At 41.8% G+C, this 23452-nt stretch overlaps 2 protein-coding genes across 12 annotated transcripts in view; both read left to right on the plus strand.

Moving 5' to 3' along the window:
* Positions 1–8962, plus strand: part of pgm2 (phosphoglucomutase 2) — a 45673-nt gene extending 36711 nt beyond the window's left edge. For all 5 annotated transcript variants that reach the window (XM_033026784.1, XM_033026765.1, XM_033026793.1 and 2 more), the window contains 4 exons: positions 608–737; positions 2634–2823; positions 3340–3473; positions 7011–8962. In XM_033026784.1, coding sequence (XP_032882675.1) covers positions 608–737; positions 2634–2823; positions 3340–3473; positions 7011–7113 — 557 coding nt within the window. In that variant the 3' untranslated portion in view covers positions 7114–8962. The remainder of the gene's footprint in view (positions 1–607; positions 738–2633; positions 2824–3339; positions 3474–7010) is intronic.
* Positions 8963–14843: 5881 nt separating this feature from the next.
* Positions 14844–23452, plus strand: part of tbc1d1 (TBC1 domain family member 1) — a 247214-nt gene continuing 238605 nt past the window's right edge. For 2 of the 7 annotated variants that reach the window (XM_033026846.1, XM_033026822.1), the window contains exon 1: positions 14844–15547. In XM_033026846.1, coding sequence (XP_032882737.1) covers positions 15161–15547 — 387 coding nt within the window. In that variant the 5' untranslated portion in view covers positions 14844–15160. The remainder of the gene's footprint in view (positions 15548–23452) is intronic. The other 5 variants (XM_033026812.1, XM_033026836.1, XM_033026830.1 and 2 more) reach the window with 4 other exon arrangements.

The following is a 23452-nucleotide window of genomic DNA, read 5'->3' on the forward strand; positions in this document are numbered from 1 at the left end:
ATGCCTCTCATAATTATACATATCTCCATTAGACTCCCTACTCTTTTAGTTTAGTTTAGAGATACAGCATGGAAACAGGCCCTTCAGCACACCGAGACTGCACCAACCAGTGATCTCAGCACATTAATACAATCCCACACACACTAGGAACAATTTGCATTTATACCAAGCTAATTAACCTACAAGTGTGGGAGGAAACTTGAATATCTCGGAGAAAACTCACGGGAAAACGTACAAACTCCGTGCAGACAGCACCCATAATCGGGATTGAACCCGGGTCTCTAGCGCTGGGAGGCAGCAACTCTATACCGCTGTGGCACCTTTCTTCAGCTCCTTCTGTTCCAAGCAGAACAAACGTTGTGATCCCTAACCAGTCCAAAGAAAGGTCTTGACTCTCAACGTCACCCATTCCTTCTCCAGAAATGCTGGTTGTCCCGCTGAGTTACTCCAGCTTTGTGTCTACCTTCTTAAACATTGTGATTCTTTGATCAAGATGACTTTTATTTATGTCTTTAAATATTACATTGTATGAAAGGAGTAGATGTATATTTAGGAATTAGAACAGAAGATTATTTTATTTACTAATTTATTTATCTGTTTAATGTAGGTTATATGGCTACTGAATTTGTCCTTGATAAAGATGGTGTTAGTGCTGCTGCAATTGTTGCAGAAATGGCCAGCTTTTTGGCATGCAAGAATATCACACTGAATGGTCAACTCAAAGTAATTTATGAGGAGTAAGTACTAACAGGATGCATCTTAAAATATTCCTTTTTTCTTTGAGCTCCACTGGTGCTTCATGACAAGGCAACAATTCTTAATTTGAATTTTTTAATATTCAGTTGTAACTTGTTGTTGACTGTTACTTTTGTTTCATATACCAATAGTTATTGTGATTCCAGGCTTTTATTTGTAACTCCTCTTTACAAATGATTATTTCAATGTAAACATGATTGTATTAGCTGCCAAAATCTCAAAATTGTAGTATAATCCTGCACTGCATTCAGTAAATATCTAAGCATTTTAGAAGTGTGAATTATTTGTATATTGCCAGGAGATGTTTGGTTTGAACTGCATCTTATGCCGAGAGATGTATTTTCCAGCTTCTTAATCTTAACTATGCAGCACAATAATATGTTTTTCAAAGAAGCAGCACAGTAATCACTAGAATGTATTTGCTCACTTTCAGCTTTAACGTTTCTAAAGAATTGATAAATATTCAGTCTAAAAGAGCAACTACCTATCGTACTTTCCCACAGTAATATGCCGTACATTCCCAATTATGCTTGAATGTTCATAATTACATTCACACCATCCGTTTGTTCCATGTGCTTTACTTCTCTGCCTTATCACTGCTGTATTGAAATTCCCCATCATTATTTCATTCAGGCTTAATGATGCGCCACATTTTGATATGACTGGTTTACACAGTGTGCTAATGTTTTACAAGTGTGCATAGGTGAAGCCATGGATAAACTATATTCAAGTTTATTGGTGAGAACCATGGTCGAGATAATGTTGAAGGAACGTGTTTTGTTACGTGTATGATAGCCAGAGGTGTATTTTACAGGTTAATCAGTTCTCAGGGAAATAAATGAATAGGATCTTTTAGCATTTTGCTTTGATAGATATGGGGGGTTTTTCGGAGGAAGGAGTTCAATATTCATCCAAGGAATATAGGTGTATTGGTGCTGATGGGAAAAAAATCCTTGAGAGATTGGAGTAAACTTTAAATGGAGATTGCTTGATTATCCAAATGAACCTTTCCTATTCTAGATTTTCAGTAGTTAAAATGATACACTGTGACTGTTAGGAAAATAAGTCAATCCACCATTCAATTTAGCAATCATTGTGGAAGCTTGATCACGTTTACAGAATTAAGCTTGAGCATTTGGAAGATCACTGTAAATGCCCCTAAAATAAACAAGCCTTTGGGAGCTCCAGGAAACCAGTGGATCCTCTTTATAATTTTATGCCCTGAGATTATACAAGTGCTTGTAGTTTTTTTACTAATTTAAAGAATTACATTATTTTTTATGCCAGGCAATACATTTTATAGTTCAGTATGGTGAAAGTGTTAAAAAGTGTGTTTTATGGTTAGCTTACTGATACATTATCTGCAGTGACGGATTCCGAAGCCGACTCTGGAAAAGTGGTTCAGTAAAGTAATCAGTAGAGAGAGGGGGGAAAATAGGCATCCGGTTATCAAACATAGTGTGGAATAGAAGTCTTGTGGGATGTTTTTAATTGGGTTCAATGCGAATTTGGAAAATTCCATAAATACATAATTCTTGTGTAGATTGGGGTTTTGCACGGCAACAATGTCTGAAAATTCAAAGTAGACTAAATACTCATGTAACATGTTGAGCTATGGTGATAATATTTACAGTTGTATTGTGCTAATTGTCAAATGTAAGAGTCCTGGAGGTTCAGAAATGAAGGCATGTTGCAGATTTATAAATAAGTACGAGTTCCTGGCCAAGAAATGAATACTGTCTGCATGAAGTACAAATCAGCAATTTATAGATTATGCACTGCTACTTTTCAAGTTACTGTAGAAATTGCCTTGCTTTCATATGAAATAAGTGTTTGCAAATCTACATTTTTACTTTTAATTTGTCTTGCCTATTTAGATATGGATATCACATCACCAAGGCTTCATACTTCATCTGCCATGATCCTAAAACAACAGAGAAGATGTTTGAGAATTTACGGAATTATAATGGAACAAACCAGTACCCCAAAACCTGTGGGAAGTTTGAAATTTCTGACATTCGGGATTTAACCACTGGTTATGACAGCAGCCAGCCGAACAAAAAGCCTGTAAGTAAAGCAACTTCAAGTTTTGTTTTACTGTCCTCAATTGAGGATAACTTTTATTTTGGAAATAATTTGCATCTGTATTAAATTTCATGTGATTTTCACAAACAATTTATGAATTTTAATCAACAAAATTTGTATTTTTAAATAGATACTGGTCTTGATGCCTTTTGAACAAATTGTAAAGGCAATTTGTTTACCAGAGGTGTTTATTAAAATGAATAGCAGGAGATTATCAGCTTCCTATATGTCAATATTGATGCCCTCCAGACCAACCTGTTTAACTTCATGATGTCTATGCCACCTCACAAAGGAAACATTATTATTATTATAGAAATATACTTTTTAAATTACAATACATTGGAATTTTAATCCATAATGAAAAAGTGAACAACTAAAAAAAATCTGTCCCAAGGTGGCCCAAAAGCCAACAGATGTGTATTTTAAGAATAAAGTATAACTTGTTATCTGTGGTATCTGATAAATAAACCTAAAACTCCTTTCCTATCTGTATTATAGGTACTTCCAACTAGTAAAAGTAGCCAAATGATCACCTTCACATTCAAGAATGGATGTGCAGCAACGCTGAGAACAAGTGGGACAGAGCCTAAAATTAAATATTATGTAGAAATACGTGCACCACCTGGAAATAGGTAATGTTTTATAAGATTTTGTTTTACATCCACAAGTGTTACATGGCCAGATAATCATAAAAAATGATGGAGCCTTGAATGGGTTGGATAGCAGTAAAGATAACACTGAATTTGTAAATATACAACAGCTCTGACAATCTACACCTAAAACAGTAATGAATCTTACTATATATTGACTTAAATATATTTCTGCCTTTTTCCACTTTTTATTGACGGTACCATTATTGATTGATTTGGTTGCCTCTTTGCCAGATATTAGGGAAGCCTGGATTTATTTTCAGATTGGCTAACATTTAAAATATGCATGAAATACAATACATTATAATTTTGAGAAATCGTCCACAGCGCTAAAAACTACTGTAGTGGGCCAGATCTCAAAAAATGATGAGTCAGAGTACAGGAAGGAGATAGAGAGCTTAGTAACATGGTGTTATGAATATATAAGAAGCTGAGACACATTCCCTTGTTGGTGGTGAGATTTGTGGAGGATATTGTGTCACCTACTTTTACTGATTGGGATTTTTGGTTAGGAAGTTTAGCATGGCACATTCTAAATCCATTTGAACCAAAGACCTTTCAAGCTGCAACATGACTTCCTGATTCATCTACTCAATACATTGATTGAGGAAGCAAGCATACCATGTCCCGTTGATCTGATCATTGGGAATAAGTTATCAGCTCTACAAAATATATGCTGTATATATAACGGCCACCTGCTGGAGCAGCTACTTAGCACCTCGTTTGAAAAATGCATCTATGACAATGCAGTGCTCTTCAAATACAGCATTGGAACGTCGGTTTGGATTATTGCGCTCATGCCTTTAAAGAAGGATTTGTAACTGCAATCATAGGATTTGAAAGTAAAGGGCCTGTCCCACCAGCATGCGATTGCATGCGTCTAGCGCGACCAAACGTGGTCGCTTGAGGTGTACGGCCTCGCGGGGCCGGTCCCAATTCGTCTTGACGGCGCTAGGCATACGCCATCAAGACGCTGCGTACGCCCGTCGAGACGCTGCGTACGCCCGTCGAGACGCTGCGTAAGCCCTCAATGCGCCTTCGGGCCGACAGGCCGTTGGCGAGCGGGATTTTCGGACAGTGCAAGATTTTTGAAGCCCCGCGTGATGTCGGGACCAGCCCCGCACAACTCCATACGCCTCTGCCGATCGAAGTGGGTCCGGCCCCGCGAGGCCGTACACCTCAAGCGACCATGTTTGGTCGCGCTAGACGCATGCAATCGCATGCTGGTGGGAAAGGCCCTAAACAACCTTCCCACTGAGCCACAGTGGAGGCATTCATTTGTCAGTTCACACTTACTGTGGTAGGAAGGAACTGCAGATGCTTGTTTAAACCTAAGATAGACACAAAATGCTGGAGTAACGCAGCGGGAAAGGCAGCATCACTGGAGAGAAGGAATAGGTGACGTTCCAGGACGAGGTCAGACTGAAGAAGGGTCTCGACCGGAAATGTCACCCAGCATTTCGTGTCACATTTACTGTGGGCTTGGTGAGAAAATATACCACCATTGATATTTTCTGCAGGATTTTACTTTAAATTGAATATTATTCAGAGCTGTGAATCATTTTGTAACTCAGCCCTATTGTGCAGGATGCTTTGTGCTGAAGCTCTGTTCTCTGTTCGGAATCAGTCTGAAGATGGGTCCTGAACCAAAATGGTCTTCGGAGATTCTGCCTGACCCCCTAAGTTAGTCCAGCAATTTGTGTCCTACTCTGTACTGTTGGGTTTGAACATTGAGTAATTCTGAAATTAGTTATTTTTGTATGGTTTCAGCATGGGCTAAGATTGACACCCAACAATAACACCCAAACATCCACTTGGCTTAAAATTGTCTTAATATTCTAACTTTGCAATGAGTTCTCAATAGAAATTGGACACAGTGTTGAAATATTGATTGATATTCTCTTCAGTTCATGAAGGCAGTATCATTATATTGAAAATAACAATTACATGTCAAAAGAGGAACTGATTTCAACTTGAGTTTCTGGATTTCCTATTTCCTCATTTTGGCTGATGAAGTCACTGCTCTGCAAAGTGATTTGTTCTGAGCAGCTTGCCTTCAGCTGCTAGTCAAAGCCAGATGTTTGTTTCGATTTGTATCAGATGACCGGATGGCTATAAATGTGGAAAATCACTGTTCATGGGGATATGATCATCATAAAAAAGCATCACGTTTGCAGTTTCTAATGTGAACTGTGAAAGCCTCCTTTTTGAAAGGATAAAAGACATCACGTAGAGGAAACCGAGCATCTTGATTTGGAAAGGGGCAACCAGAGGTTGTGGTCAATGAAGAAATTGATGACATAAATAAGAACAAGTTTAAGGCAAAGATAAACACAAAGTGCTGGAGTAACTCAGTGGGTCAGGCAGCATCCCTGGAGTAAAGGGATGGTGATGTTTCGGGTTGGGACATTTCACCCTTCTGAGATTCATTTATTTGTAGCATAGGAGGGTGAGAGGCAATGTTAGAGGTGTACAGGATCATGGGAAGTATGAATAAAGTGAGCACTCACTCTTTCTCAGGGTGGAGGATTCTAAAACCAGAGGGCATAGGAATGAGGGGTGAGTTTTGAGATGTCTCAAGGGCAGTTTTCCCACTCGGTGGGTGGTCTATTTCTAGAAAGAGCTGCCAGAGGTAGCTCTATGTGGATATTGTTTCAATTTCTAAAAGTCATTTGGACAGATAAATGGAACGGAAAAGTTTAGAAGGCAATGGACCAAATGTAGGCAAATGGGTATAGTCAAGTATGCCAATTTAGTTAGGAAGGATGAGGAGGGCCAAAGGGCCTGTTTCTATGTGATACAACTTCATGACTCTTAATTCTTCTGGTTTAGCCCAAATTGGGGAATCCAGTCAACAGGTGTTTGGCAAATAATTCTCCTAGCATTTTTTATGAAACCTTCATCACTTTGATGATTGCGAGTACAGTAAATCTGGCATGCAGGACTACAGATTTCCCACCATGTTTAATGTTATTCACCTTTTTAAAAACTTTACACCGAGTGATAATCATTTTCAGTGAACCCAGTAAGTTTAGAGGGAGAGTTGTCACACAATTTTGAGTTGCCTGACCTGGTCAGAGCCTATCCTATTTAGTATGATTGCAATGCAACATAACATGATGATGAAGAGTGGTGTAAATCAGTTATTGTCTCCACAAGGACACGGGGCTTTCTCCCATTGGACAATTCCAATTGTCACAGGGATTTATGAGGCAAGGATGTAGGTTTATCCGTCATTTTGGAATGAATAGCATAAATAAATTTAAGATGTGGTTGGATATGTATCTAAAGGTTACATTATATGGAGTTATGATAGGTTTAGATTTTTAAAAAGTGGGAGAAGATTTGAATGAAGTATAAATACTGGCATGGAATTAATGGATTAAATGCCCCTTTTCTGTGCTATGCATAGCACATCGCCAAGTAAGTATTTATAAATGCATCGGATTAGTTTTCTTCAGATAGAAGTTAAGTTCCTTTTAATAGAACACATATACTTACTCTCTCCTTTCTTTCCAGTGACCCAGAAAAGTTGAAGGAGGAGCTCAATGACTTGGTCAATGCATTAGTGGAATACTTCTTCCAGCCAGAGAAAAACGGCTTGACATCTCAATCCAACTGAAATAATTTCTATAAGATACACTTGTCACTGTCAATTTTAACAAAACACTTTTACCTGCCTCTACAGTATTGAAGTTTAAGTAGTTTAATATTTGACAATGTAACTAACATCCTACAGGAGAATGTATGTCTCACTTTTGTACCTTCTACAATGTACATTTATGCCGGAGATATGCGGGGACTGATTTCCCTCTGCACCTGCCTTTTTCATAGCTGAGAACTTAAGAGCAGCTCGCAAACCTTGGAGGTAGCTGTGAGGGAAAGAGTTGAAGGGAGAACAGGAGAGAAAAACCACCACTCTGCGGTATGATCACATTTTGAATATGACCAGTTTCTGATTAGTGTCCTGATCAGTTTCCCTATTAGTTCATTACACTGGATTAATTAAACGAGGCAAAGGATGCAATAATCTCTTTTGGATAGCATGGAAATTAAACATTTTTGATGGCTATTGTATACATATATAATCACTATTGTAAATGCAATGAAATCCTATCCGTATTGTAATGAGAGGCATCAAAGGCACAACACTGATTTAAAAAAAAACAATTACTAAAAGTGGAGAGAGACAGGAAACTAATTCTGCCATTCATAGGTATTAATATATCCGAATGCGTCAGATTTTCATTTGGATATAACGGGAACTCATTCATATGTAGGGGTGTCACATATTGGATGTTTGTAACCATGGGATTTGGTTTGATTTCAGGCAGGTATGAAAGAACTTCTGTAGCCAAACTATGGGACCATTATTTTTGCTTTCTTGCACTTCAGTAATGCCTAATGCATTTTATGCTATTCTGGGTTGTATGTATTAATTTGAGCATAATTAGTATGAATATATAATGGGAATATCTTTATTGTGTTAACGAAGTGTGGTGAAACTGGGACCATTTATACTGTGGCTGATAACATTCGTTAGGATATCTATTTGAGTTTTTGCATTGGGTCTGTGTTGCTAAAATAAGCATTTGTCTACGATGGTATACAAATTATTTTGAAGAGGTATTTTAAAAAAGGAGTGATATTGGTCTCCCACATCAGAAATGTGGGAAAACTAGTCAAAAAAGATGAGCAGTTTTCAACAATAAACCTTTTCATTACTACTTGATATTTCAAAAGTTGTAATTTGAAATGTAGGTCACGTGATTTGTGAGGTTACTCAGAATTTAATGGACTAATTAAACACCTCGGCTGAATTGGGTGCAGTATGTCTTTGACTGGAGCTTAATTTAACAGGTGAATGCGTTCAAAATATGACAAAGAATTCCATTGCTTGCAGATCAAAATGCTTTGGGCATATTACAGTATATTTAGCTCTTGTTGCCTTATGGTCAAGTTTCACTCCTTAGAACCTTACATATTATGGGAGTCTCGTTTTAACAATTCGTGTTGGTGCTGTTATGAGTTGCAGCTTTACTTCGGGACTTAAAGGCACAAACTCTGTCGTGTTCATTTGACCAAAATAGAACATTTTTGTATCATTATAGAATAACTATAGACATTGATTTGCATACAAGTGTTCATGTTCAGTGAAAACCCTTTGTTTCCAGGTATGTTGTTTACCTTTCGAAGAAATTGGAAATCAGCATATTATCAAATCCGCTGCAATTTTTAGCATTACTTATCTAGCAGGCTGTCATACATGTAACTGGACAAATGCAATAGAGATCTTAATAAATTATCAGCAGATTAATAAACATTTACACATAATTAACATGCTAAGAAATGTGGGATTATAACATTAAGGTCTGCTGCAGTGCTGTCTTTGGCTTTGACAATTGTCAGGAAGTTACAAGATGTTCTTCGAAAATGTAATCTGCAGTGAACATTAAAAGATGCAAAACAAACATAGTTGTGCCCTATTTTCCTTGTGAACATGAGCTAAGACAATCCATTATATTGTGGAAAAAACATGTTAAAAGGCTGCTCGGGGAGTTAGTCATGTTGTTTGCCATGTTGCGGAGAGTGCAGGGGCAGCAGTAATCTGACATAGTAGGGTGTTGACTGTCATCGGCAGAGAATCGCAGACCTATTTTGGCTTTGCTTACAGCAGTGTAATCCCTTATCACAGAAAAAGCAGTTGGGATCTACAGCTTCAAGTAGCGGTAGATTACTATGAGTAGCGGTGTCATGTCAGATGGGCAAGCATCTTCAGAGTCTTCTAAACAGGTGGTCTCCTAAAGAGAACAGCGCTGGCTATAAAGATTGCTTCACTGCCTGACACTCAATGAAGTCTCAGGGAGGGATGGGAACTTCAGCAAATGCTGAAGAAGCCCATACTGCAGAACAGGCCAGGTCTTGATTCACAGCAGCATATTGCCGCAGTGGTATGTAACACCTGCTTGACATGGACTAATGTCATTGCTGTAAGCTCGGCCATGTCAGTGCACATTGCGCATGAGAACTATGCTACTTTTTTCCAAAGTGCATTGTGTGTGTAGTGATTTTAACTGCTGTACAATCATTTAGAAAGCTGCTGTAAGACCAATGACAACCCAAAACGTCGAAATAACCAAGTATTCATTTAATAAACGCTTAAAGTTCTGCAATTAGAACATGTTTTTGGAAACTCCTGAATATATTTTCGCCCATAAAGCCAGAGTTTTTGGTTAAATTGGTTCTTCGTTCATTCTCTCGACTGTCAGAAGATGTAGCTCGCTGTTGGCTTATGTCATCGTACAACATGTTGAAAAAACTAATATGACGAGTTTTATTTTTCAAAACAATCTTCATTTTGGACTTTGATTTGTCAACACATTGGAAACTATAAATTATCCCGTTGATTTTCATTTAATATATTTGGACATATTTATATTCTGCAATAAGCCTGCCATCGTGACACTATCCGTATCTATTGCGCAATCAATTGACCATTTTAAGACATCAGCCTCCGGAAGGGTCCCAACCCAAAAGGTCGTCTGTCCAGCTCCCTCTACAGATGCCACCTGACCTGCTAAGTTCCTCCAGTTTTTGTTTTGAGCGTAGCTTGATTTATTCATGTACTAATTTAATGTCTAAAGCGTTGAAAAGTACGCAAGTTCAGCGTGCTAACCCTAGAAGCTGTAGAGAAAGCAACACTTTTTATGTTTCTTCTTCCCATCATCCAGCAACCAAATACACTCCATCCAGGGAAGCAGCTTGCACTTTAGTGTGTTGCTCACAATTTGGTCTCTGCGTCGGAGAAACCAAATGCGGATTCAGTGTAGAATATCTCCATTCCGTCCCCGGATTTCCAGTCGCGGTCGTGTTAATTCTCCATCCCAGTTCCCTTCAACCTTTTTGAGGTTGTCTTTTTTTTTTTTTTTTGTCGTCTTCAACATTGACTCCCAGTGGCTGTTCTCTCTCTCTCTCTCTCGCTCTCTCGCTCTCTTTTTTTTTTTTTAAAGAAGAGATACATATATATAGGAATTTGCAGTCCAGTCGTGCATGCAAGAATCGGTGGAATATATTGCTGTGTGTGGCCCGTTCTCCCTCTCAGATCTACGAAGTGCAACGAAGGCGAGACATTAGGCATGATTTGCAAAAGGATTTCAATCTTCGGATGATGAGGGTTTGTTGAAAAGGAAACACTATGTGCCAGGTGAGTCAGTGCCTGTTGTGAGGAAGTCTGCAGTGCTGCCAGGCATCGTGAATTGAGGAAGGAGAGCAGATCACTCACGCTCAACTACTTTCTCCAAAGCTACACTGTTCCCAGCTGTGTATGCCCAGGTTACGGACACCCTATTTATGTAGAGTCCGTACATATGAAAGCACAGCATGGATTTGCCGCTGGGCTGCAGGCATCTTCTGCCGCCTGGGAACGAGGTTTCCGGGGAGGACCTATAATAAGTTGTATCCTGGTAACATGTTTGGGGTTTTTTCTGGGGGGGGGGGGGTCAGGGGGGTCAGACGGGTCAGACGAGAGAGTGTTCCCAGTCACTTGGCTTTTGCTAGTTGTACTGGCCAAAGATAAATGAGGTTTATCCCTACGGTCATCATGGGTAATTTATGCCAACTCCTGCCAAAGATTTCTGCAGCCTTGTGAACCATATTTTGTAGGTCCAGTAAAAAGTACCTTTGTCTGAAGAAGGGTCTTGACCCAAAATGTCACCTATCCATGTTCAGCAGGGATGCTGCCTGATCCTTTGAGTTACGCCAACACTTTGTGCCCTTCTAGGTATTAACTAGCATGTGTAGTTCCTTGTTTCTACAAAATAAGCTTTATGTTGCAGTGAGCCAGCCCACTTAGGTGATATCGCAGCTGGTTGGCTGTCAGGTGGAAGGAGTGAATGTTATAGGTGATGGATAAGATGACAATTCTTCATTTTTAATGAGTGTTCACCGATCATTAGGTAATTTCCCTCACTTTTTGGTTTGACCTCAATCTTGGTCGAATGATGTCTTGGTGTCACACTCATCTAACCACTGGAATCAAACTTGTTTCTTCATCTTTGGAACAGGACTGCAATTGTATTTGGTGTCAAGTGATCCAAATTAATGTGAGGCATTAAATGCATAAGTGTCAGCTGACATGGTGACATTGGTGTCGGGATTACATTATTAGACAGGTAATCTAGAGCCTTGGCATAACAATCCAAAAGATGTAATTGAAATACCAACATGGCAACTCTGGTTTAGTAACTCAGTGAATAATTTGGAATTTCATGAGAAAAAAAATAAATTAATAGTAATAACAACCATTGGTTTGTTGTAAAAATCCAGTCGACTGCTCTTCAGGTCAGCCTCCCCCTGTCTGGCCCATACATGTCTTCAGATGTATGGCAATGTGGTTGACTTAAAATCACCTCTGAAATGTCCAAGCATGGCAGGGACATTCAGAGATAGGGCATTGCCATTAATACCCATATCCTGGGAAATGAATAAATTAAAGAGAATGACATATCCCATAACCTAATGATTAAATCATGTGGATGATCAGATTTGACCTGCTTTGGGCCTACGCCAGGGTGGAAGTGTGGACAAATTGGTGGCTAGCACCAACTATATTAGTGAGGCACTATCTCCCATGTACAAAACCATGATGACTATTCCTAATCAATTCCAGTCTTTCCATATGCATGACGTATACCTTATCCCTCATAATCCTCTCCAGTAACTTACTTATCGCAGATTGTAAGCTTACTGGTCTATAGTTCCTAGGTTTTTCTTTGCAACCCTACTTAGATAAAGGCACAATATTAGCCATCTTCCAGTCTTCTGGCACCTCACACATCTCAATAATTTGTATATTTTAACAAGGATTACTACTATTTCTTCTCTTGCTCTGCCACACGTGTCCAGGAAAATATCTGATCAAGTCTGGAAGATTTATCTACCTTCATATGTTTAAAGATATTCAGCCTCAACTATAAAACAGACTCCTCCTGATATCACCATTAACTTTCCCAAATTTCTTGGTCTTGTCTTTCTCTGTGGTAATAACAGAAGAGATATTCAGAGAACCTAGTCCATCCACATACAGATTACCACTTTGGTCTCTGAGGGACCCAATTGATTCTCTAGTTACCCCTTATACGTTAATATACTAATACAATCTGTTCAATCTTATCATGCCCCCCCTCTCCTTTTTGCTGTCCTGAATTCCATCTTAAATATGCTTCTCAGTCCCTGGCATTCATTCAGGGGTACACTTGATCCCAGCCTCTGAAACTTGACCCATCCTCCTTTCTTTAGACCAGAACCTCAATATCACTTGTCATCCAGGCTTCCTTACTCCCACTTGCTTTGTCCTTCAATTCAAGAAGAACATACATGGCTTGAACTCTTTCTATTACAATTATAAAATAATCCCACTTTACAAACGTCCATTTGCTTACAAGCAACCTTCTCCAATGAACTTTTACAAGTTCCTGTCTAATACCATCAAAGTTGGACTTGTGCCCATTTTAACTTGAAGACCAGCCCTGTCCTTATTCATAACTATTTTAAAGCTAATATAACTGTGGTCACTGGTGGCAAAAGCCTTGCCCACTTACACCTCACTCACTTGCCCTTCCAATTCCTTAACAGTTGGTTAAGCTTTGCCCTCTCACCTGTAGGGGCCTCTACATATTGCCCGAGGAAACTTTGCTGAACACATTTGAGACATTCCACCCCATCTAAGCCCTTGGCACTATGACAGACCCAGTCTAGATTTGAAAGTTAAAATCACCTACTATGACAACCCTATTAGTCATGCAGCTGTCTGCAGTCTCCAAGTGTATTTGTTTCTCTAATCCTATTGACTATTGGGGAGGGTTGTATCATATTGTTTTTTAGTGTTATTATGTGTGAAATGTTTTAAGTTTCATGTGCGATGCTCCGGTATTCACTGGGAAACGTCTTCTCATTTTGCACTGTGCAACTGTTGCTTTGCAAGATGACAATAAAGGTTGATTTGATTTGATACAGTCCCAACAAAGTGATCATCCCCTTTTTATTTCTCAGGTCAGTTCCTGGTGATTTATGCACTTTCGTGTGCATTTAAAGCCTCTTTTTGGCAATTCATATATGGCCCAAGACATTTACAACTCAATACCTTAGCTTCCATGATCTTTGGCATTGTAAAATCTAATGAAAAGTTAATTAAAAATCTCACCCGATCCTGTGCATTCTCTCACTACTGCTACCCCCTATATATCTGTTTTTCCACTTTCTGCAGATTATGGGGGTACCTATAATATAGTCCTTTCGAAGTGTTCATCTCTTTCTTGGTTCTAAGTTCTACACTGTTAAGTCCTCCCTCCTCAAAAAGACTAGCCTTCCTCCACTATTCCCTGCCCCCCCCCCCCCCCCCCCCCCCCCCCCCCCCCCTTATCATGCCCGTAACATTTGTATCCTGAAACATTGATCTCGTAGTCCTGGAGGGAGGGTTGCCATTTTTGTTGAGGGAGGACATAACAGTGCTTAGAGATGATATTCATGGGGGATTGTCCATTGAGGCTATTTGGGATGAACATAGAAACAAGAACGGGTGATCACTTTGATGTGACTGTATCTCCCCCCCCCCCCCCCCCCCCCCAGAACCCACCCACGCAGTGAGCACGAATTAGAGCAGATATGTAGGAAGGTCGCAGATATCCTGTAATATTGAGCTGCCTGTCTTGCCCTTCTCTCATCCATTTTCTATAACATACCCTAGGCAAATCCACATCCTGAATTTGACTGCCTTACTTATTAAACCTCTTGTATTGAAATGAATGCAGTCTGAAGAAAGGTCTCAACCCGGAACGTCACCCAATCCTTCTCTACAGTGATGTTGCCTGTCCCGCTGAGTTACTCCAGCTTTTTGTGTCTAGCTGTAGTCTAAACCATTGGTCCTGTCTCTCACTTTGCTGTTCTCCTGCCTGTCCTGTCCACTAGGTACACAAAATTGCTGGAGGAATTCAGCGGGTGCAGCAGCATCTATGGAGCGAAGGAAATAGGCGACGTTTCGGGCCGAAACCCTTCTTCAGACACTAAATTTGCTTTATTTGACTATAATACCTGCCCCCCAACTTCTCTTCTGCCTCAAGAGTAGCGCTAGCAAATCTCCCTCCCAGGATATTTGTTCCCCTCCAGTTTAGATGTGACCGTGAGGGGGGGGATAGATTGAGGAGTTAAGTCACAGGGAGACTGTCACATCTCCACTCAGAAACGATCTTGACCAGGTGACATAACAGTGGAAGAAAATTTTGGTTATAGTGAACACAACTCCATAAGTTTTTAGATTATTTAAAACGGGGAGAAGGCTGGACTTTGCGGGGAGGTACTGCATTGGGTTGCTGCCGGGCTTGCTGAGTCTTTCCAGTGACATACAGAAAGTACAGCAGCCGGGCCACCAAAGGAAATGCCGCTGAACGTTTCAACCCCGGGGTGAGACACTCGGCGGTGACGCCTCCCCGGCGCTGAGTTTCCCGTGGTCCACTTGCAAGGTGAGCTGCAGCACGATGTGGGCGGATGTGGAGCGGAGCCTCAGTGAGCCCGGGCTGGCTGCGATGGCCGTGGAGGAGGAGGCGGCGGCGGGGGCAGCGCAGCGCCGGGGGGAGCCGGCGTCCCGCTGAGCCGGCGGGCGGCAGCAAGAGAGGATGAACAGGAAGAGTGGCGGCGACGGCGACGGCGGGCTGAGCCCCGGCGAGGCCGGCTCCAAGTGTCATCGCTTCAGCCTGCAGCTGGTGGGCTCGGTGGAGGTGCACCGCCTCACTACGGCGCCCATGCTGCCCTGGCTGGTGGCCGAGGTGCGGCGACAGAGCGGCCGCGGGGCTGGCAGCCGCAGGGTGGCCTTGCAGGTGAGCCCGGGCTGGCTACGCTGCGCCGAGCACGGTTCCCACACACCCGTCTTCATACACCGGGCACAGCAAGTCCACTGGCCGCGGCAGTACCGCGCTGAACCCAACTACTTCACCTACCTGAACAGCACCAGGACTGCCGACCCCAGTGTTTGCTTCGTCTTCAGAGCGTCCGATCACACACTGGTAAGTTTCCTGCCCGCTTTGTTTTACATTCCACCATCCTATTCCCTGCTTATCGGAAATAACGGGACCATAAAAAAAATATATGCAGATACTGGTTGACACCGAAGATAAACACAAAATGTTGCAGTAACACAGCGGGACAGGCAGCATCCCTGGGGAAAGGTCTCGACCCATTCTTTCTCTCCAGAAATGCTGCCTGTCCCGCTGAGTTACTCCAACATTTTGTGTCTAGTCTACCTATAAAAATATATCCCGCGCTGTCATACATGCGGCAACTTTAAATCGTAACGTTCAAGTGTATCAGCATTTTAATTTCATTTTTATGGCAGAGAATCTGACTCTAAGAGAGAACGAAAGCAACATGTTAACGCCTTTATATGTTTGGTTAAGGCTGTTTCATCATGGTGCGGTTTGGTTTCGTTCCCGTTTTAACACAGTTTGCTGCATGAGAGTGTGGGATATGTTGCATTGAAGGTCATGCAACATGCAGAAGGGTGGAGCACACTCAGTGTGTGTTGCTCTGTTATTCTTTTTTTTGGGGGGGGACATTGATTGTCCGAGGCTGTCAACAAATAGTTCATTCTGTAAAATTCAACAGAAGACACATTGTGTTTATGGCCTATATAGGTAACATTGCATTGCAGGAAATACGCTCTGCAGCTCCATTACTCTCATTGTTTGAAGTTGCACAAAGTTAATAAAACAATAATAATGAAGAAGTGATTAGATTGATTTACGTGCTGGTGGAACTCAGTGGTTAAGGCAGCATCTGAGGAGAGAATGGACTGAGGACGTGTGTACATTTCCCACAGATGCTGCCTGACCCTCCAGCATCTACAGTTCTTTGTGTCTCCAGATTAATTTAAGCGCAGTGCTTGTTGCAGGCGAAGATCCAAAGGACTCGCAGTGTGCGAAGTCTAATGCAAACTACTGACTTTGTTTGAAAAATAGCAATTATTTCTCAAAGATTGAAGATGGATCAACACAGGATCATCTGACACCCCGGGGACACAATCCCATCAGAAATGGAGTTAACTCAGCAGGTCAGGCAGCAGCATCTCTGGAGAGAAAGGATGGGTGATGTTTTGTCGGGACCCTTTTTCAAACTGAAGGTAGGGAGGGAGGGGGGAGGTGAAGAGCTGGAGGTGAAAAAAAAGACCAAGACCAATCAGGGCCTGCCACAAATGACCTCAAGCAGGGAATCCTGACCCAAAATGGCCTTTTTCTCCAGAGAAGCTGACTGGCCTGTTGAGTCACTCCAGCACTTTGTGGCTATCTTTGGTATAAACCAACCTCTGCAGTTGTTTGTTTCTACAATTACATTACCTTTCTATTTCTGGTAGACAAACAGCCATGTGGTTATTGTGTTGCCTTCAGCCAGAAAATAATGATTGATAATTAGTCAGATAGCGGTCGTTGTCTCAGCTAGTTTGTACGGAGACAAGGTACTAAGGTGCCCATTGTGAGGAAGGTAGCACTGCCTCCAACTAGGACACAAAGCTTAGATAACATACTCGTTGAGAGTTAGTTACACACTGTCATTCTAGGCTTTGAATCTCACTAGCAGATTCCTTGCCTCATTGATTAATGTTGAACCGAGGCCGGGTTTATGTTTATTATGTCTGGGTCAGAAGACCGGTGAGGAAAAGTGCCATCAGTCCATTTCAGCTAATCTATTCAGAAAGACATATTCCTGTTGTGGCTCCTCTTTGCTTTGAAAATAAAGCTTGACTTTTTGACTGATGACTGTGAATGGGAGTCCAATCCATATCTCGTGTGAAATATCTTCTGAAAGCAGTTTTAATTTAGCCTTTACTGATGAAAAAAAACCTCATACTGTCAATGCAGCACAGAATCATACCCTTTGGCAATCAAGTCTGAGCTGACCATAGAAACATAGAAACATAGAAATTAGGTGCAGGAGTAGGCCATTCGGCCCTTCGAGCCTGCACCGCCATTCAATATGATCATGGCTGATCATCCAACTCAGTATCCCGTACCTGCCTTCTCTCCATACCCTCTGATCCCCTTAGCCACAAGGGCCACATCTAACTCCCTCTTAAATATAGCCAATGAACTGGCCTCGACTACCCTCTGTGGCAGAGAGTTCCAGAGATTCACCACTCTCTGTGTGAAAAAAGTTCTTCTCATCTCGGTTTTAAAGGATTTCCCCCTTATCCTTAAGCTGTGACCCCTTGTCCTGGACTTCCCCAACATCGGGAGCAATCTTCCTGCATCTAGCCTGTCCAACCCCTTAAGTACCTATCTATACCAATCCCAACACTTGGCCCATAGCCCTCTATGGCATCTCATCTTTAGTCTCTTGTCTCATTGTCATTTTAGTTTGATGTAATTTTCAAACCAAACTGAAAAAAGTTAGTTTGATTTTAGTTTGATCTAATTATCTGATAATCCCTGTCAATTCATGTTACTATTTGTGCACCTCTATAATGTCACCTACCAATAATGCATTATATTGGACAGACATACCTTTAATAGAGAAGTTGGCATCTGTTCACCATCACTCAAGGGGTATGAGAGCATAGTTGCCAATTTTATTTAGAAAGTCACTGAAAATGCCACTGTGCAAATATTCCTTGTCACCAAAGTAGTTTGAATACTCATGAGCCTGAAGCCAGTCAGCAAAGAATTATTTGAGGACATTTTGGCAGATACGCAGCTGATTTAAATCTATTCTTCAGCCTTTGGAAAGAGGACAAGTTATGAACGCAGCAGGAAATGACTATTGTTCTATTTTTATACCTTTGACACAAAGTATGATCTGTTAAGTGTGATATTTAAATAGTGATGTCTGACATGTGACAGATGTGAGATAGAGACAGGGAATGCATACATAGACCAGTAGATTGGTGCAAGTGGAGTGTTTAGAAGCATAGAGAAGGGTGTTGTGTGAGCTTTAGTGAATTCTCAGAATAGTGAAAGAAGAGGAAGCTGCAGAGGGAGATGTGAGGGGTGACTAACAGGACAAGTCAGGAGAATCGGATGCCGGTTACCTTTGACATGTTCAGGCAGAGTTCTATCTTATGCAAGTTTCTCAGTTTCTAAGAAACTTTGCAAATATTGATTGTGCTTCCTGATTTCTGGATAAACATATTTCTCTTGCTATGGGGCATCTTGCTATAGAGCTTGAGACACCTTCTTGTGAAATCTGAGAAATATCTGACCTGGAATCATGTTTTTTAAACATTTTTGCAGACTTCCAGTTAGTTGTTAAAGTTTCCATGTACCAAATGGAGAATCCTACTGCCTGTATAAGGTCTTGTCACAGAAATGAATGTAGAAGAAATCAGACCAAACCCACAAGGTTCTGTGATGGTCAGTCCAGCAACAGTCACTTCCAGGCAGCTGCTTCTGGCCGTGACAGGGGTGCTGCTGCTGCTGCTTAATGCGATGCGTTACAACAAACCCAGGACATCAGCTTCAATCATTTCTAGGCAAAAACAAAATCAACAGGAGAGTGGTTCAGTTCTGCCAATCAAGAGGAGTTAGAGACAGTACTATTTCGAAGGAAATGGCTAATAATGTTGTCAAATGAAGCAGTAAACCTGTGAACTTCATTTAGCAAAAGAAGACCAATAAATTAATAAAGAGGAAGTTTCAGGCAACGATAGCAAAGTTTAAAGGAGATGTGCAGGGCGAGTATTTTACACAGTGGGTGCTGCAACGAGCTGCCAGGGATGGTGATGGAGAATAGTGTCGTTTAAGAGCCTTTTAGATAGGCACATGGCTATGTAGGGAATGCAAGGCATAAGGATCATGTGCAGGCAGATGACATTAGTTTAATTGACCTTCATGTTTGGCACAGACATTGTGGGCCAAAGGGTCTGTTTCAGTGTGGTACTTTTCTATTTTCTATGTTCTAAGTAGCAAGTGAGAATAATTTCGAGAAGAGCATCAAAGCAGACCGACAGCTCCTTTTTAATATGTACAAAGGACAATATTAACGAATATTAATAATAATAATAATGGATGGGATTTATATAGCGCCTTTCTAATACTCAAGGCACTTTACATCACATTATTCATTCACTCCTCAGTCACACTCGGTGGTGGTAAGCTACTTCTGTAGCCACAGCTGCCCTGGGGCAGACTGACGGAAGCGTGGCTGCCAATCTGCGCCTGCGGCCCCTCCGACCACCACCAATCATTCACACACAGGCAAAGGTGGGTGAAGTGTCTTGCCCAAGGACACAACGACAGTATGCATTCCAAGCGGGATTCGAACCGGCTACCTTCCGGTTGCCAGCCAAACAAAATATATTGGGGTCAATGGAATTGGTGAAGAAATTAAGGAATTCTACATCTGTCAACGTGGAAGAACTTGCAAAACATCTCCAAGAAGGAATGGGAGCAACCCTAGAATGAATGATAATCTGAAAGAAATTAACACTTGTAAAATATTACTGTTGGAGAAATGAAAGGGGTTAACATAGAAACATAGAAATTAGGTGCAGGAGTAGGCCATTCGGCCCTTCGAGCCTGCACCGCCATTCAATATGATCATGGCTGATCATCCAACTCAGTATCCCGTACCCGCCTTCTCTCCATACCCTCTGATCCCCTTAGCCGCAAGGGCCACATCTAACTCCCTCTTAAATATAGTCAATGAATTGGCCTCAACTACCCTCTGTGGCAGAGAGTTCCAGATTCACCACTCTCTGTGTGAAAAAAGTTTTTCTCATCTCGGTTTTAAAGGATTTCCCCCTTATCCTTAAGCTGTGACCCCTTGTCCTGGACTTCCCCAACATCGGGAACAATCTTCCTGCATCTAGCCTGTCCAACCCCTTAAGAATTTTGTAAGTTTCTATAAGATCCCCTCTCAATCTCCTAAATTCTAGAGAGTATAAACCAAGTCTATCCAGTCTTTCTTCATAAGACAGTCCTGACATCCCAGGAATCAGTCTGGTGAACCTTCTCTGCACTCCCTCTATGGCATTAATGTCCTTCCGCAGATTTGGAGACCAAAACTGTACGCAATACTCCAGGTGTGGTCTCACCAAGACCCTGTACAACTGCAGTAGAACCTCCCTGCTCCTATATTCAAATTCTTTTGCTATGAAAGCTAACATACCATTCGCTTTCTTCACTGCCTGCTGCACCTGCATGCCTACTTTCAATGACTGGTGTACCATGACACTCGGGTCTCGCTGCATCTCACCTTTTCCTAATCGGCCACCATTTAGATAACAGTCTGCTTTCCTGTTTTTGCCACCAAAATGGATAACCTCACATTTATCCACATTATACTGCATCTGCCAAACATTTGCCCACTCACCCAGCCTATCCAAGTCACCTTGCAGTCTCCTAGCATCCTCCTCACAGCTAACACTGCCCCCCAGCTTAGTGTCATCCGCAAACTTGGAGATATTGCCTTCAATTCCCTCATCCAGATCATTAATATATATTGTAAATAGCTGGGGTCCCAGCACTGAGCCTTGCGGTACCCCACTAGTCACTGCCCGCCATTGTGAAAAGGACCCGTTTACTCCTACTCTTTGATTCCTGTTTGCCAGCCAGTTCTCTATCCACATCAATACTGAACCCCCAATGCCGTGTGCTTTAAGTTTGTATACTAATCTCTTATGTGGGACCTTGTCGAAAGCCTTCTGGAAGTCCAGATACACCACATCAACTGGTTCTCCCCTATCCACGCTACTAGTTACATCCTCGAAAAATTCTATAAGATTCGTCAGACATGATTTACCTTTTGTAAATCCATGCTGACTTTGTCCAATGATTTCACCACTTTCCAAATGTGCTGCTATCCCATCTTTAATAACTGACTCTAGCAGTTTCCCCACTAGACTAACTGGTTGAAAGGTAATATCTCCTGGTGTACGATTGGAGAGAAGATCTCCAGCGTAATCCCAGCAAGACTCATCTCCTTCGGTATTCCAGAACGAGAGTGAACAAATGGATTTAACCTTTTGTCTATTGTCAGTATGTCTTGGGAGTTGGATTTGGCAGTAAGGTAGAATCCTAGGCAAGTCCTGGACATGCATTGTTTAGGTGGCTCAATGCCAGTGGTTCCCAGTGAGAACTGACAGCAAGAGCCAGCCTGTTGTTTTCAGCAAGGTTAGCTTTGCCATCCTAATGGCATAACCCTCATGTTTCATATGTTATCTGTGGCATGACCCTCATGTTTCATATGTTAACTATTTGATACCTGCTTTAATGTCAAAAATGCAGAATGTCACCCTTCTCTGCAGAAATTCCTTCATATCGATACAGAGTTTTGAACGCCATGTTCAGGTGAGACTCGGGTATGGGGGTGGGGGGAAATGTGACGGCCTCAGTAAGAGTTGTCCAATTTGGTCGGTCACTTGATTAATCACGTGCGTGACATGATACGGTTGGGATGTGAGCAATGTGACGACTCTCCTGTGCACAATATGACAGTAAAACAAATGATTTCGCCCTGGATTTTATCCGGCAGTGGTGCATCACAGTGGAGATGGAGCAGCAACTTCCAACTGCACTCTATGACATGAGCTGAACTTTAACACTCCAGGATGATCCTTACTGCTTCACTATGCAAATAAAACCACACCACAGAGACAGAGAGCTTTCAGCCTAGCCTGTCCATGCTGACTAGGTTGCCTAACAGAGTGAGTCCCACTTGCATGCACCTTCAAACCTTTCCTGGAGAGAAGGAATGGGCGATATTTCGGGTCAAGACCCTTCTTCAGACCCGAAACGTCGCCCATTCCTTCTCTCCAGAGATGCTGCTTCACCCGCTGAGTTACTCCAGCATTTTGTGTCTACCTTTGATTTATACCAGCAGCTGCAGTTCTTTCTTACACATCCAAACCTTTCCTTTTCTTGTACCTGTCCAACTGTCTTTTAAATGCCATCATTGTACCCATCTCTCTACCACTTCCTCTGGCAACTCATTCCATACATGCACCAACAAGTTGCCTCTAAGCTAACTTAAATCGTTACCTTCGCACCTTAACCACATGCCCTCAGTTTTGGACTCCACCACTCTGGGGAAAAGACTACCTATTCACCATGTGTATGTCCCTCATGACTTTATATACTATGCTCCAGGGAAAAAAGATCGCAGGCTATCCAGCCTCTCCTTGTAGCTCAAACCTTGCAGACTCAATAACATCCTCGTAAATCATTTTCTGCACCCTTTCTAGTTTAATGACACCATTTTGGTATGCTGCCAGAGATTCCCAGTATAGTGTGCCAGCTGTCTAGAAGACAACAATATTATCATTGCCAGAAAATATTTATTATTAACTTAGAGGCACCAAAATAGCAACCAATTAGTTGTTTAACTGATGAATCAAACACAGAAAAAGCAGCAACTTGGAATGATGTAGTGGTTTTCCCCTGGAAAAATTGAGAAAATGTCTGTGGAAACTTAATGAGACGTTGCAGGACTGTGGGAAGAGAGTCGTGGTTGGGACTTGATGAATTGCTCTTATCAAGTCAAGTTGAAGTTATTGTCATGTGGACAATCACAGGTACAGGTACAAAGATGAAGAGAAAGGCATCACTAAACCAGGCCTTCTATCTCTCTCCTGTATGCTGATTTATCACCACAATCTTCTTCCTCTTATGGGGCTGTCCCACTTAGGTGTTTTTTTAGGCGACTGCCAGCGACTTGGATAATGGAATTCACAGAAGTCATCACCGGCGACAACCTACGTTAACCTGGTGACAACCTACGACAGCCCAAATTGTCGCCACTGTCGCCAAACATTTTTCAACATGTTGAAATGTTGTCGGCAGTCGCCGGTAGTTGCCTAAATAATTGGCAAAGTGGGACAGGCCCATTATTCTCCCGCGGTCGAGGCGGTCGAAACATTCGTCGGGGGGATCGCAGCTTCCACAGCCGGCGGTCGAAGCCTCCGTCGGGGCGATCGAAACTCC

Source organism: Amblyraja radiata, chromosome 1 (assembly GCF_010909765.2).
Source record: "Amblyraja radiata isolate CabotCenter1 chromosome 1, sAmbRad1.1.pri, whole genome shotgun sequence".
NCBI classification, from domain to species: domain Eukaryota; kingdom Metazoa; phylum Chordata; class Chondrichthyes; order Rajiformes; family Rajidae; genus Amblyraja; species Amblyraja radiata.